This window comes from Gorilla gorilla, chromosome X (assembly GCF_029281585.2).
Source record: "Gorilla gorilla gorilla isolate KB3781 chromosome X, NHGRI_mGorGor1-v2.1_pri, whole genome shotgun sequence".
In the NCBI taxonomy this organism is placed as follows: Eukaryota; Metazoa; Chordata; class Mammalia; order Primates; family Hominidae; genus Gorilla; species Gorilla gorilla.
The window spans coordinates 142,129,667-142,145,601 of record NC_073247.2 but is presented as its reverse complement, the minus strand read 5'-3'; the positions used below and the strand labels follow the sequence as shown (position 1 = coordinate 142,145,601).

Genomic DNA, 15,935 nt, shown 5'->3' with positions numbered 1-15,935 from the left:
ATTCTCCATGTAGGCTCATAGCCCACATGGGGTCATTTGTTGGTCACAGGCCTACCATTGCTTCTGAAGCCTGCAGTGGAGGAATAGATATGGCTGAGCCAAAGAGAAGATGTGATCAAGTTGCCCAAGTCCAGGGAGATGTAACAGTCAATATCTGTTACATAGCAGTCTGAACAAGACTAATACAATTTTAAATTCCTTACAGTGACTATCTGCAGCAATGGTTCCGCATTAGTTTAAGATACTCACCAAGAACATGCAGGGGCGCTCAGGGCCCGTGGTGAACCGTCCCTCCTGAGAAACACATTTGTTTTGCTGAAACCTCCTTAGAACTGCATCACTTGAATATTGGCTTGATGTATTCATTCCACAAATGGTGTTATGATTCACAAATCGTAACATCATTTTGTACCCCATACGTACAATTATAATTTGTCAATTTACAATGAAACAAAATAAAAACAAATTTGAGAACTGCACCCCGCAGTCTAAGACTTTTCCTACCCACCCTTCCTTCTCTCTGTCCTCCACAGGGGTTAGATGTGCATCTATCTAGGCTCTCTCTGACTCCCTCCCCATTTTCCCTATGGGAGTTTCCCCTGGTAAATCTCTCATACATCTAATCTCATCTTCGCATCTGCCTTTCAGAGAACCCAAACTAACACAAATGGTCCTGGTGGTGGTCCAAGAACACAGGCAATAGCGAGATGGGGTTCTGGGATGGCTTCGCTGCCTGCTTGGTAAAATGGACACTGGCACAGGGTGGTAGTCCAACTGCTAAAGATTTCTGTGGAGATAACCTGGGAAAACTGGGAGAATGGCCTTGCAGGTATCCTGGCTCAGACTTTTGAAAATCTGGGAGGGATAAGGCCTGCAAAGACAGTGGAAATGGCTAGATAAGTTAAGAGTATTATTAAATTGTCTTGATGTCCTGCAACAGGTAATGAGAAATGGGTGACAGTTAACAAGCAACTAAACGCTGTTTCGTGAGAGCCAAAGGGCTTCCATGGAGCTTACAAAGAGGCCCTGATCTCCTGCAGTGGAGGAATGGATATGGCTGAGCCAAAGAGAAGATGTGATCAAGTTGCCCAAGTCCAGAGAGATGTAACGGTCAATATTTATTACACAGCAGATCCATTCTGCTGAAGTCAGGGCCACAAGACTTCATGTGGTTGGAAAGACTTGGGATGGGAACATCTGGCAGACGCCTCTGAGGGTGCTGGCTCTGCAAACACACTGGTTCAGATGTCAGTTTGCAGAGGGGCCCACTCTTCCCTACTAAGAGCTAGCACTTCCCCTGTGCCAGAAGATGCTGCAGACGCTGCTCCCCACACTAGGCAACCAGTGCCTCACTCACAGCTGTCCCCAGCCCCTCTCTCTCTCTGGTTACTAAACTGGTAACTAGGGTTTAATCCCAGCAGAAACTGCCTAAGAAAGTACTGGCCCTAATAAAGGAGGGAGCATACACCAAAGAGCTGCAAAAATTAGCTGGCATAGGCTAGCAGAAGTCAAGGAAGTATTGGGTTTGGATTTCACAGGTACTATATCAAGAGAGCCAGAAAAGCAAAACTTCAGACTTGGGAGCCCTTTCTCAGGATATACAATTTAACCTCCTTGCAAGGCCCACAGTGGGTGAGCAGCCTCTAATAAGATGGATCTCAAAGGCCCAGTGAAAGCAATGGCCAATGCTGGGCCAAGTAGAAACACCTGAGCTGCCCTGGCAGATGGCAGAGGAAGGAATGAAGGGAAGTGGGCATGCTGGGGTGGACAGATTACATGAAGTCAAAAGCCCACCAGAAGACAGTATTCCATGGGGGGGCAGGGGAGACCTCATGCACTGAGGTCAGCAGGAAGGCACTGGTGAGAGGGACACCAGCATCATTAAGTTCAGAGGTGCCCACCTCTGCACGCCAAGGCTGACAGTGAGAGACCATCACACAGCTGTGCTCATCAGTGTCAAAGGGGATGATGGGGCCCCAGAGTAAGAGACACCAGACAGAGGTGCTTAACTTCCAGAAGGCAGGAGGCCACAAATACCAGAGCGAACCACAAGGTCTGAAGGACAGCCATGGGGGCTTTACCTTCAGGGAGTTCTGGAGATGGCTAATGGAACATGGTGTCCCTAGGAGCAACAGTCAAAAAGCGTGTTGCTCCCTATCTACAAGCTGAAGAGGAGTGGAGGAGCAGGAGGCTAAGGGAGCTTCCCCCAATAAAAAGTCCTACTTTCTTGCTTAGCTGCCATACTTCAGCCAGTTTTCAGGTCTGGAAAGAGGTGGCTGGATCCCTGGGAAGGACAATGGTGAGTATGCAATGATTTGCCCAGTACTTCCCCAAAGGGACCTACAGCCACTTACTTGGGTATATGTACACTGCGGAGAGAATACTCAAACATTTGGGGGAACACTGGACCCAAGATCTAAGTTGACTGATACCTAGAGACAGGAAGCATCATCACGGCCCTGGTTAGACTGGGGGCTTATGGAGGCCAAGTGATAACTGAAGTTCTGGCCAAAACAGGATTCACAGTGGGCCTGCTGCTGACCCAGCCAGTGGTCATTTCCTAGCCCTAAGTGTGTAACTGGAATTGACCTGGCAGTAGGAGTAATGAATGCCCCCATGGCTCCTTGGTCTATTGGAGTGAGAGCTGTCATAGTGAGGAAGGCCATGTGGAAACCTCTGAAGCTGCTCCCCCGAACCCCTCCACAGACAAGATAGTAAACTGTGATGGTTACTGTTGTGTGTCAACTCGGCATAGGTTATAGTACGCAGTTGCTCAATCAAACGCTACTCGGTGTTGCTGTGAAGGTACAGTAATCCCCCCTTATCTGTGGTTTCGGTTACCTGTGGTTAACCGTTGTCGGAAAATATCACATACGTGAGATATTTTGAGAAACACCACATTCACATGACTTTTATTACAGTATATTGTTATAACTGTTGTTTTACTGTTATTGTTGTTACTGTACCTCATTTATAATTTAAACTTTATCATATATATGTACAGAAAAAACATAGTATATGTAGGGTTCAGCATTAGCCAGTTTCAGGCATCCACTGGGGGTCTTGGAACGTATCCCATTGATAACGGGGGAGCAGTGGATTTTGTAGATTTGGTTAACATCTACGATCAGTTAAGTAATGATTACCACTGATACTGTGGGTGGGCCTCAACCAATCAGTTGAAAGCCTCAAGAGGAAAACAGATTTCCCTGAAGAAATCCCACCAGTGTCAGCTCTTGTTTCACGAATTTTAGGCTTGCCTAACCAGCCCCCACAATTGTGTGATCCAATTCCCTGCCACATATAAAAGCAAGCAGACGAAATGACTTAACCCGGTTCATGGGCCTTTGTCACTGGCTACCACAGCAATGGCATAATGGGTGCATGAGCACAGCAGCCACGATGGCTGAGATGGAGGCCGAGGCAATAGCATGAACTGCTTATGATGGCTGATGTAGCAGGGCTCCTCTGACAGGTGACTCTGGCTCAACTCACTTTGGTCTAGCTGAAACCATCTTAGAACTGCACAAGACTTTTCCTACCCACCCTTCCTTCCTATTTCTTCTCCAGAGGTTAGATCTGTATCATAGTCTGACAGCTTTCCCAGACTCCTCGACCCTCCCCCACTACATCCCCCACAAACTCTCCAACTCTCCTGCATGTCTAACCGAGGGTCCAAATTAACACAAAGGGAAGTCCAACCTAGTGCACTCACTATTAAAGCTCTGGTCTTTCATTTTGCAGGGTCAGAAATTCAAACTTTAATAATTTACCAGGGAGTATTTATTAAAGGTCCTGTGACCTAGTTCCTACCAAACTCGTTAAGAGACTGATAGATAAAGGAGAAAGCTAAAACTCAAAATAAGAAGGAACTGCCAGGCAGACCAGGACAGACAATGAAGATGACAAAGGGTTCCCATCCCAGCAACAGTGGCTACTTGAAAAGAGGACAAAGGCTAAAAGGTAGCCTGGTATGTCTGGAATACAAAAAGGAAGCTGGCTAGCCAAAAAGTAGAAACAACCCACATGTCCACTCACTGAGGAGTGCATAAACAAAATGTGCTCTATCAATACAATGGGATATGATACAGCCATAAAAAGGAATGAAGTACTGATACATGCTACAATGTGGATGGACCTCAAAAACACTACATTAGGCCAGGTGTGGTGGCACACGCCTGTAATCCCAGAACTTTGGGAGGCCAAGGCAGGCAGATCACTTGAGGTCAGGAGCTCAAGACCAGCCCGGCCAACATGGTGAAACCCCATCTCTACTAAAATACAAAAATAAGCTAGGTGTGGTGGTGCACGCCTGTAATCCCAGCTACTCGGGAGGTTGAGGCAGGAGAATGGCTTGAACCCAGGAGGCAAAGGTTGCAGTGAGCTGAGATTGCACCAATGCACACCAGTCTGGGCGACAGAGTGAGACTCCATCTCAAATTAAAAAAAAAAAAAAAAGAAAAAAAAACCACTACACTAAGTGAAAGAAGCCAGACACAAAAGGCCACAATTGTATAATTCCATTTTTATGAAAGATCCAGAATAGGCAAACCCATAAACAGGAAGACGATTGGTGGTTGCTAGGGACAGGGAGGAGGGAGGAAACGGGGAGTTCTTGTTTAATGGGTACAGGGTTTCATTTGGGGATGATAAAAAATGTTTTGGAACTAGACAGAGGCAATGGTTACACAACACTGTGGATGTTCAGTACCAAATGCCACTGAATTGTTCCCTTTAAAATGGTTAACTTTGTTATGTGAATTTCACCTAAATACAAATAAATAATAAATACATTGCAAGGAAAAAATGTGGAAAGAGGCATATCAAACAAAAAAGTTTTAATGAAAAAGAAAAGACATTAAAAAGTTCTGCAAACAGGAGGGTTTGGGCATGGAGCTGGCTGATTTTAAAAATCCTATCCCATTCGTTCACATCAAGCTGTCCAAACCTAGTAACTGGAAAGGTCCCAAGATGCTGGGCTATAAACATCTAACAAGAAGACTAGAATTCTAGAATTATCTAGTATTTTCCCTTTCCTGAAAATTCCATCTTCAACTGGGGTCTATGGGTTCAAGACCCATATTTATGAACCAAAGTTCAGGATACATACTCTGGTACAGGGACAATGGATGGTGCAAAGAATATCCAGGATATCTAGCTGTTGAAACTGCAGCCCTCCCAATGACTCTAAATAGTCAAGGGATTAAAAGAATCCAGCCCCAGAAGTTTTAGATACAAAAATAGTAACCACCCAACTGAATTTGACTGCATTTAAAAAACATAATTATTTCCAAATCTACTGTGCAGCTGAAGTCTTCAGTGACGCCAACGGTCACTGGGATTCGAAGACTCCCGCTCCCGGGAGCGCCGGGCCCTTTTATGCCTATGGGATTTATCTCGGCTCCTACTTCTACTTCTATGACTATGCCCTTCAGAACGCCCACTGTACCAGCTAGAATGTGCATCTGAGCTCCGCCCTCTGTCCCTAATCCTGGCCTTTTCTTCTCTTGCCTCCCTCCTGCTTGAGGACTTGTGCTCGTGCTTGGGTTTCTCCTTCTTCAGCTCCCTCTCTAGGTCCTCTGCTCCACCAGAGTAGGCCGTCCTGGATTTGGGGAGCTTCTGCCCCTCCCTGGGCTCTGACTTCTGAGCTCTCTCTGAGTTCTTGCTGCTGTGCTTCTTAGGGCCAGGGTCATCCTTTTCCTTTACTGTCTTGCGTCTGGGTGACGAAGAGGATGGTTGCTCTGCCTGTACCTCACGGTCGGCTTTCTCTTTTTCTTTCTTTTTTTTCTTTTTTTCCTTTTTGTCTGGAGGATAAAAGAAAGAAGCAGTAAATAAGAAAAGGGAAAAAAGTAAAGAACTCCCTTAAAAAAAAAAAAAGCACCTTTCTTTTCTGAATACGTTACATCAACCACAGGTGCTACAGTTCAAAAACATTCACAGCCGGGTGCGGTGGTTCACGCCTGTAATCCCAGCACTTTGGGAGGCCGAGACGGGCGGATCACGAGGTCAGGAGATCAAGACCATCCTGGCTAACACGGTGAAACCCCGTCTCTACTAAAAAAAAAAAAAAAAAAAAAATTAGCCGGGTGTGGTGGCAGGTGCTTCTAGTCCCAGCTACTCAGAAGGCTGAGGCAGGAGAATGGCATGAACTCGGGAGGCGGAGCTTGCAGTGAGCCAAGATCGTGCCACTGCACTCCAGCCTGGGCGACAGCAACTTTCACATGCTAAGAGGTGGGGAATGTGCATAAGGAGAACAACCTTGGCAGCAGCATGAAGCAGCCACTGTCTAGGCCTCCAGGAGAGTGCCTCCGAGAAGCCAACTTGGATGTCTGTCACCTTTGATATGTCAAGTGGCTGTACAAGGTAATTCCCATCCTGAGTTACCTCTTCAAAGACCTTATCTCCAAATACAGTCGCATTCTGAGGTGCTGAGGGTTAGGATTTCACCATATTAACTTGGGGAGAGACACAATTCTGCCCATAGCACCAGCCTTCCACTGATACTCCCTGCTTTCCCAATTAAACTATGCTTCCCCACACCTTCCCCTTTCACACTTGAGTTGATTATCAACTATCAGTGAATGCAAGGAAGCGCAGACATTAAGGCCACCCAGAATCTTAAGTCTTAATGCTTTACCTTTTTTGTGCTTTTTTGTTGGTTTTTCATCTTCAGAGCTCTCAGACAAACTTGGTGAGGGGGTATGAGCCCCACAGCCCTTCTCCTGGAGCTGCCTGGTCACATCATCCATTTCTTCTGAGTCCTTAGGAGCCCGATAGTTAGACACATGATCCACTCGGATAGTTCTTCCTTTGATCTAAGCAAGACAGGCGATGCTTCAGTGAAGACAGCCCTCATACCAAACTGTCAAACTATTTGAACACAAGCTACAGAGAACCATGATTTGAACTACATCCTTTACCTTCTTGTTAAATTCTGTCACTAAAGCAGACCTGTCCAACTGGTGTGTCATAGCATGTACACTTAATACACTCAGCTCTCAGTGCAGCCAGATGAGGCCTGGGGCAGTTGTACCAGCAGCCTCTTCACTTTACTCTGGGGCAGCATACAAATATCTTCATGTTCTGTATGTGCCATAAAATGAAAAAGACTAGGAAAACTACCTCAAAGCACAAGCATCAGGGAAGACTGAGATTTAGATGCACAATGAATTACCCTTGATCTGTAACCTAAGTTTACAGTGAAACATACCCTAGGAAGGTCTGGCACCTAGAAGGAATTCTTGAAATCTAGCTTAATGCTACAACTGCTTTCTCCACCCAGTAATTAGGAGGCAAAGTCAGACCAACAGTTTGGAGGCAGAAAGGAATCAAGAAAAGGGCACTTGCTTTTTTCTTAAGCCCTCACACCTTGCTCTAGCCCCACCATACTGGAACAATCAGCTCACACTGATTCTTGCACAACGAATCACATCTCTCCAGATGAACAACAACAAAATATTAACCCCTCTGGCCAGGCGCAGTGGCTCACACCTGTAATCCCAGCACTTTAGGAGGCCAAAGCGGGTGGATCACTTGAGGTCAGAAGTACGAGACCAGCCTGGCCAATATGGTGAAACCCCATCTCTACTAAAAATACAAAAATTTGCCAGGCATGGTGGTGCACACCTGTAATTCCAGCTACTCAGGAGGCTGAGACAGGAGAATCACTTGAACCCAGGCAACAGAGGTTGTGGTGATCCAAGACCACGCCACTGCACTCCAACCAGGGCAACAGAGTGAGACCCTGTCCCCCTCCCCCACCCCCCAAAAAATTAACACCTCACTTAAAATAAAAATATTCTATTTTTAGGCAGATACAGACTTACTCCCTAGGCAAAGTCATCCAAAATTTAAAGTTTGGCTTTTATTGTTCCAATACAAGAGCAGATTTTTATTTTTACCTTGAAGCCTGAGTGGCTTCTGTCATGTATCCTCTTCTCCATTTTGAAACACTTTGGAAAACCTTCCTTTTACAGTGACGCCCTCCGACTGCTGGCTTCCTTAAACATCAAGCCTAGAACCTTGTTCCACTCTGTTCTATAATCTCCAGCTATTCCATACTCGTGAATCAGCGACAAACTCTCCAACTCAAGCCTCCCCCCACCAACTCTGTGACACTGTTCATTTCAACTGCAGCTCTTTTCCTAAATGAGTGCAGCAACCACATGGAGCATCAATAAGCCTGACTTGCGCTATCTCCTTCTAAGAACTCAGTGCCTCACTTATGACAGTGGAAATGAGAGGGAACTGGGGGGAGAAAACTTCAGGATGAAATTACTTTTGTAGAATCTGCCATCAGATTTTAACTAGAGAATTTCTAGGGCCCAATATGCTAGGTCACTGGAGATATATGACAGACATACATGGCTATGTACTAGATTATGAGGCCATGATGAAGCCCAAAACCCCCAACACACGACAATATGGAAGAGCAATGTTTGCTAGTCTCTTCATCCTCCAGTACACCAGAGATGACAGTAGACAATAAAAAAAGAAAGGTGAAAAACAGAGGCCTGGATGAGAGGCAGGCCTGGTGCCTATGCTCCTGGGGAGATGGTTTGTTAACAGATGGGGAAAAGAAGCAAGTCCTGCAGGACCATGAGCCAACAGAATTATTTCCTGGAATCTCTTCTTGACCAGTGTCTCCACATCTCTGCAGCCCCCGCAACACACCAAGCTCACAAGTGCTGCCCTTGTGTCTGCGGGAACCAGGTAGAAAACGAAACCCCTATACATGGGAAAAAAGTCCAACCAACCTGCTTAATAAGCACACTCACCTTGATCCCATTAAAATTGTCGACGGCCAGAATTGTGCTCCTCTGGTCTTCATAGCAGAGGAAACAGAATCCTTTGGATTTCCCAGTTTTCTTGTCCCGCACGAGATTAATGTTAACAATCTCCCCATATCTATTTATTTTATAAAAGAGTAAGACACTGTTGACTTAAAAGGCAAAAACATGCAGATAAGGTAATAAAACAAAATTCAAATAATATAGTGTATACAAGAGATGCATCTAGAACAAGATGACATAGAAAGGTTGCAAAGAAAAAGTCAGACAAGAACAGGGACCCCCAATTAAAAAATGGGTGGCAATATCCAGAGCAAAGACTAATTCAAGGCCAAAATAAAAATATCACATGAGACTAAGAAGATTATTTTACACTGAAAAAGGCCTAAATACACAACAAAGGTATAAGCCAGGAAAACGTTATGAGCCAATTAAGAAATCAAAAATGTTAATTAAAAAAGCTATTCGAAATGCAAAAAGAAACTAATAGAGAAAGTTATGGGAGAATTTAACACATCACTTTGAAGTTTATCACGCACAAAGTGGACAGAAATAAACTAAAATCAGATTAATTAATATACATAATTACTCTGTTATAATAACAAATATTAATGTAGGACTATTAGATACATAGATATCTTTGAATCCTACAAGATGACATTTTCAAGAATCCATGAAGCATGTATTAAAATTGACTATGGATTAGGTCTCAATGTAAACCTCAATAATTATACTACAAAAAACAGAACAGACCATGTTTCCAGTTATAATGTTAAAAAGCTGGAAATTATATTTTAAATAAAAAAAATGTTACCTAACTAGAACTTGAAAGCTACTCTCCAAACAACAGCATGAAAGAGAAGACGAAGCAAAATTAAAAAAAAATAAATGGCAGACTATTTAGAAAATAGCAAAAATAAGAATATATACCAACACTTATGAAATGTGGCTAACGTCATACTCAGGAAAATTTGTAATTTTAGAAGAATTTTATTGTGAAGAGAAAGGATGAACATAAAGGAAGAAAGCAAACCTAATGAAAGCAGATGGCAGTTAATAGAGATAAAAGCAGAAATTAGGCTCGGCATGGTGGCTCATGCCTGTAATCCCAGCATTTTGGGAGGCCAAGGTGGGAGGGTTGTTTGAGGCCAGCAGTTCAAGACCAGCCTGGGCAACAGAACAAGATCCTGTCTCTAAAACAAACAAACAAACAAACAAGAAGGCAGAATTAAATAGAAAAAAAAAAGGCCAGGCATGGTGGCTCACACCTGTAATACCAGCACTTTGGGAGGCAGGAGGATTGAGGCCAGTAGTTCGAGACCAGCCTGGGCAACAGAACAAGACCCTGTCTCTAAAAAAAGCAAACAAACAAAAAGGAAGATAGAAATAGGAAAACAAAAAGGAAATAGAAAAAAAAGATCAGGCACGGTGGCTCACGTGCATAATACCAGCACTTTGGGAAGCCGAGGCCATAGGATCACTTGATGCCAGGAGTTTGAGACCAGCCTGGACAATACGGCCAGACCCCTGTCTCTACAAAAAAAATTTTTTTTAATTAGCCAGGCATAGTGTGCACCTGTAGTCCCAGCCATTCAGGAGGGTGCGTGGGGCAGATCACTTGAGCCCAGGAGTTCGAGGCTGCAGTGAGCTAGGATCATGCCACTGCACTCCAAACCTGAGCAAGAGAGTGAGACCCTGTTTCAAAAAAGAAAAAACATTAGAAAAACAAACTACCTTACTCCTTACAAAAAGATAAATTTCAGGTAAGTTAGAGGTTTATAAATTTAAAAATAAAGTCATAAAAATAAAATAGGAATTGATAGATATGTTACATAATCACGTACATACACTTCAGCCCAAAATCCAGCATCCTACTTAATGAGAAATACTAGAGCCAATTCAACTAAGTTTAGGAACTATTTAATACTAAATTGGAGGTATAGGCCAATGCAATTAGATAAAACAGATACAAGAAATGAAAAAAGGAAGTAACACTACCTTTCTGTAGATTACATATGACAGTAGCCCAAGAGCTCAAGGCTACAGTGAGCTATGGTCTTAACACTGCACTCCAGCCTGGGTGTCAGAGCAAGGCCCTGTCTCAGAACAATCAACTAAATTAAAATGCTAACAGCTGGGGGATCTGGGTGAAGGAGATACAGGTATTCTTTATACCATTTTATAATGTTCTTGTCTGTATTAAGCCTGAAATTATTTCAAAACAAGAATTAAAAAAAAAAAAAGAATACAGGCACTGGCTTGAAGGAACTCATGTTGACCCTCAAATAGGGAAAATTTGAGCATCAAGAAAGAATAATGATAAGTATAACATATCAAATTAAGAAAAAATAAGTCCATAGTACAGGCTGAGCATCCCTAATCTGAAAATCCAAAATTCAAAATGCTCCAAAGTCTGAAACATTTTGAGCACCAACATGGTATCACAAGTGGAAAATTCCATATCTGACACCTTTAATTTCTGATGGTTCAATGTACACAAACTTTGTTTCACACACAAAATTACTGAAAATATTGAGGGTATAAAATTACCCTCAGTCTATGTGTATAAGGTGTATATGAAACATAAATGAATTTTATGTTTAGATCTGGGTCCCAGCCCCAAGATAGCTCATTACATTTATGCAAATTGGAAACACTTCTGGTCCTCTGGTCCCAAGCATTTTTTTTTTTTTTTTTTTTTTTTTTGGAGACAGAGTCTCACTGTGTTGCCCAGGCTGGAGTGCAATGGTACTATCTCAGCTCACTGCAACCTCCACCTTCCCGATTCAAGTGATTCTCCTGCCTTGGCCTCCAGAGTAGCTGGGACTACAGGCACCCACCACCACACCTGGCTACTTTTTGTATTTTAGTAGAGATGGGGTTTCACCACATGGCCCAGGCTGGTCTCAAACTCCTGAGCTCAGGCAATCCACCTGCCTCGGCCTCCCAATGTGCTAGGATTACAGGCGTGAGCCACCGTGCCTGGCCCCAAGCATTTTGGATAAGGGATATTCAACCTGTAATACAATACACAACAAAGTACTACAGCAAAGAGTTAATATCCTTCATACATGAAGGGCTCATGTAAAATCAACAAGAAAATAAGGAAAATACTTGTAGAAAAAAGTTGGCAAAGGATATGAATAGACAATTTACAAAGAAAAATAATGGGCTGCAAATCTATAAACAGATGTTCAACCTCACTGATGATGAAATAAAGGCAAAGCAAAGTAATAATGAGAAGCCCTTTGGCAAATATTTTTTAAAATAGTCACTGTTAAACAGGATTCAGAAAAATGGGCATTTTAATGAGTGTGGAAATTGGTACAACCTTTTGGAGAGCAATTTGGCAATGTTTATAAAACATCTTTAAAATGCTAACATATTGATCCATATTCCTCTTTCACTAAAGAGACCATGAGGGATGCATACAAAAATTTATATACTATAATGTACATTGCAGTATAATTCATAATAGCAAACCATTGGAAATAATGTCCAACATTTTTTTAAAAATGATAAAGAGATATGCCAAAACATTAAGGTTTTCCTTAAGAGTATGTTCTATTTTCTTCTTTATACTTTATTTTGCCAAATGCTCTATAATGACTATATATTACCTTCAAAATCAGAAAACAAAGTAGTTTTTTTTTTCTTTTTTCTTTTTTTTTTTTTTTGAGATGGGGGAGTCTTGCTCTGTCCCCCAGGCTGGAGTGCAATGGCGCGATCCTGGCTCACTGCAACCTCCACCTCCCAGATTCAAGCAATTCTCCTGCCTCAACCTCCCGAGTAGCTGGGATTACAGGCGCGCACCACCATGCCTGGCTAATTTTTGTATTTTTAGTAGAGACGGGGTTTCCCCATGTTGGCCATGCTGGTCTCAAACTCCTGACCTCAGGTGATCCACCCACCTCAGCCTCCCAAAGTGCTGGGATTACAGGCGTGAGCCACCGCACCCAGCCAACAAAGTAGTTTTTTGAAAGGCACTGTTATCAGCGGCAAAGGCAATCTTCATGGAGAGCAACGTGCATAACCAGAATAGAGAATAGATAATTAGAATAAACAAACATGCACACGTTAGCTCATCATTACTTAATGCAAGTAGAACAGCTCCAAGATGGAAGGCTGAGTAGAAGTACCACAAAGGGGTAGAAATTATAGGCTGCACCTGCTGTGAACTTCCCAACATCCAGAAGTTGGAGGAAGCAATCTTTGTCCCTGCCAGGGCCCTCCACCTGTGTGGGTTGCCCAGGTTCTCTATCACAGCCTTCTTCTCACGGGTATTGCCCAATTCCTTTCCCATGTCTTGCTGCCCCATAAGTGGCTCAACCACTCGGCCAGGGCCCTCTGTCCATGGATGGTCCCATAGCAATCCCTCTGCCAGTGTATGCTACCTGTGTTCGCTTGGCCAGCCCCTTTTGCCATGGTCCGCTACCTGTACATGCTGTCCAACTTCTCTGAAACAGTACTATGCTTCCAAGGCCTACAAAACCCAAACGTAGTGGTCCTCTGCACCTGTGCCAAGGTCCTCTGGCCCTGTGGACTAACTGTGCTGTTTAGCTCTGGGGTTGCAGGCCAGCTGCCCAGCCCCTCTCCTACCAGCTGCTACTACCAGTATGAGCTGCCAACACCCTCTCCCACGAAATGCTGCTGCTAACACCTCAGCAGAATGAAGAATATATACAGGTCTCCTATTCATTCTTGTTCCCTTCGGGCTGTGATTCTCAGCCTCCAGGCAGAGATTGCCTTTGCTCACTAACCTTACACTCATCGAGAAACAAAGAAAGCAAACTACGACCTTCTGTTTTTTACCCCAATTCCTCTGTGCTTTGCCCCAATCGTATGATGCCACACAGGTAAGGGCCAGAAGGGCCCTGTGACCATGGGTTACCCCTAGTTTGCAAGAGCCCAAGAAGTCCAGTCTGTTCCAGTCTAGGCCCAGGCTGAACAAGCCTCAGTGAAAAACAACAGAAATAGACTAGGATCCCCAAGATGCCCTCCCAGATTAACAAACCTCTTGGATCTCCCACAGAACATTCTAGAACCATGTCCTGGGACTGATCTAGAACAGAAGCTCCAGCCCTCCCCATGCAGGGATGCCATTCAGCCTAGAGTGAAAATAAGTGGTTTTCGTGATGCCACAAAATGTATTACAGAAACAAAGTACTCCGTCGACTCAGGAGGCAGGAAATGAAAGGACACTTACTGTGAGAACACACAGATGATGTCCCCTTCAGTCAGTTCATAAGGAAGCCCTCCTAGAAGAGAAAACCACATTTCAGTTCCACCAACATTTACCAAGTGCTTACTACGTACCATGCACTAGGCCAGGCACTAGGGGTGGAAACAGTAAGCAATAGGCCCTGCCCTTAAAGAAATCAAGTCTGGGCTGGGCACCATGGCTCATGCCTGTAATCCCAACACTTTGGGAGGCTGAGGCGGGTGGATCACCTGAGGTCAGGTGTTCGAGACCAGCCTGTCCAACATGGCGAAACCCCGGCTCTACTAAAAATACAAAAAAAAAATTAGCCAGGTGAGGTGGCGGGCACCTGTAATCCCAGCTACTCAGGAGGCTGAAGCAGGAGACTCGCTTGAACCCAGGAGGCAGAGGTTGTAGTGAGCCGAGATCGTGCCATTGCACTCCAGCCTGGGCGACAAGAGTGAAACTCCAGCTCAAAGAAAAGAAAGAAAGAAAGAAATTAAGTCTGACGCAATGACAGAAGTACATGTAAGGTGCCAGTAGTACAGGAAAAGGAGTGATTAATTTTGAGTGGAAGTCGGGGTCACCACTAACGAAACTAATCTGATCACTCAGTCCTCCTGGTACCCAAAATCCTATGGACAAAGCAGATAGTCTCCATCACAAACCTCTGCTTCCACAAACATGTTGAATTCATCTGCTCATTACCCACAAATGTACAGCTATGATACAAAATCAGTCTACATATGTCATGATTAACCCCACCTACACATAGACAAAGGTTATAAAGACACTGTTAAGCATTTCCTAGGGAATAATTCCCCCTCCAAATATTTATTTCCTCATTTGTAAGATGGGGATATTAGCATGTAACTCGCAAGATTATTATAAGAGTTAAATAAAACAATGTATATAAAGTGCTTAGCACAATGTTTGGTACAATAACCTCTTTGAAGCATCAAACTTGTACAATTACTGATTGTGATATAAAGTGAATACAGTAATGGTAATGTGGCCATGGACTAGAAAGCAGGAGCTAGAGGAGCAAAGTGAATTCTGGAAGGGAAGGGGAATGGGGGAGGGTGGTGGTAGCAATATGGAGCTGTGGCTAAGACCATGAGTTCTAGAATGCTATAGTTCTGCCTGTGGCGCTTACTAGCTATGTGACCTTAAGGAAGTCCCTTAACTTCTCTGCACCCCAATTTCCTCAGCAGTATAATGGGTCAGAGGGTGAGAGAGAAATAACAACAGTCCCTGAACCTTAGCACAGCAAATGGCAAACAGTAACTCTCATGAGCACTGATTTGGCAGGGAAGGAAAACTAAAAATGGGGCAGAAAACAGATGTAACACGGATTCCCGAGCAGACAGCAGATGGATATGAAGGTGGGCGATGAATGTAAGCAGGAGTGAAGGGTGAAAATGCCGAAATAGTCGGAAACCGAGCAGGAGAATCTGGAGAGCACTGCGGAAGAAAGATGTGGACCTCACCCAGGAAGATCCAGGCGCTGTCCTTGTACTCGGAGTGCCAGGACACCTTATCGGCCACCCCAAGCTGGACCTCTCGTTCATTCAGCTCGTTGATCAGCTTCACCTTAGTTAAAGGGCTTCACGGTGGCGGGGGGGGGGGGGGGCGGTGAGGGGAGGCAGAAAAGCAGACAAGTAAGTGCGAACCGGCCGGAGCTGAGGAAGAGCAAAACTAGGGAACGAGCTGTTCCAGTCCCCGCGCCGCTCCCGCCCCTCGGCCCCGCAGACGCTCTACCACACCAGCCCCGGTGGACCACCCCCAGTGGCCCGCTGCTCCTTCCTCAAAAGGAAGCTGACGCCTTACTTCATCTCCTCAGGTTCGCGCTCAGCACTCAGGAATCAGCGCCCAGGAGAGGCAGCGCAGCGCATGCGCGGCCCCGGCGCCAGTGGCCAGTCGATTCGGTGACCTCGCGCCGGAAG

The 15,935-nt window shown here is 44.5% G+C and overlaps 1 protein-coding gene across 1 annotated transcript; it reads right to left on the bottom strand.

Annotated features, from left to right (window-relative positions):
* Positions 1-4,505: 4,505 nt before the first annotated feature.
* Positions 4,506-15,919, bottom strand: RBMX2 (RNA binding motif protein X-linked 2). Its single transcript, XM_004064850.4, has 6 exons — positions 15,820-15,919; positions 15,480-15,595; positions 13,996-14,047; positions 8,778-8,907; positions 6,638-6,815; positions 4,506-5,804 (listed from the first exon to the last, which is right to left on the bottom strand). Exons 1-6 carry the CDS (start codon positions 15,822-15,824, stop codon positions 5,317-5,319), a joined length of 969 nt encoding a protein of 322 aa, XP_004064898.1. The 5' UTR covers positions 15,825-15,919; the 3' UTR covers positions 4,506-5,316.
* Between the last annotated feature and the right edge of the window lie 16 nt (positions 15,920-15,935).

What these genes read in the sequence shown, in the direction of transcription:
- RBMX2 (XM_004064850.4), bottom strand. An exon ending in CAGCGCCTGGATCTTCCTGG is followed by an intron (nt 14,048 to 15,479) that starts GTGAGGTCCACA and finishes TTTCTCTTCTAG; the next exon opens with GAGGGCTTCCTTATGAACTG. An exon ending in ATCATCTGTGTGTTCTCACA is followed by an intron (nt 8,908 to 13,995) that starts GTAAGTGTCCTT and finishes TAAAATAAATAG; the next exon opens with ATATGGGGAGATTGTTAACA.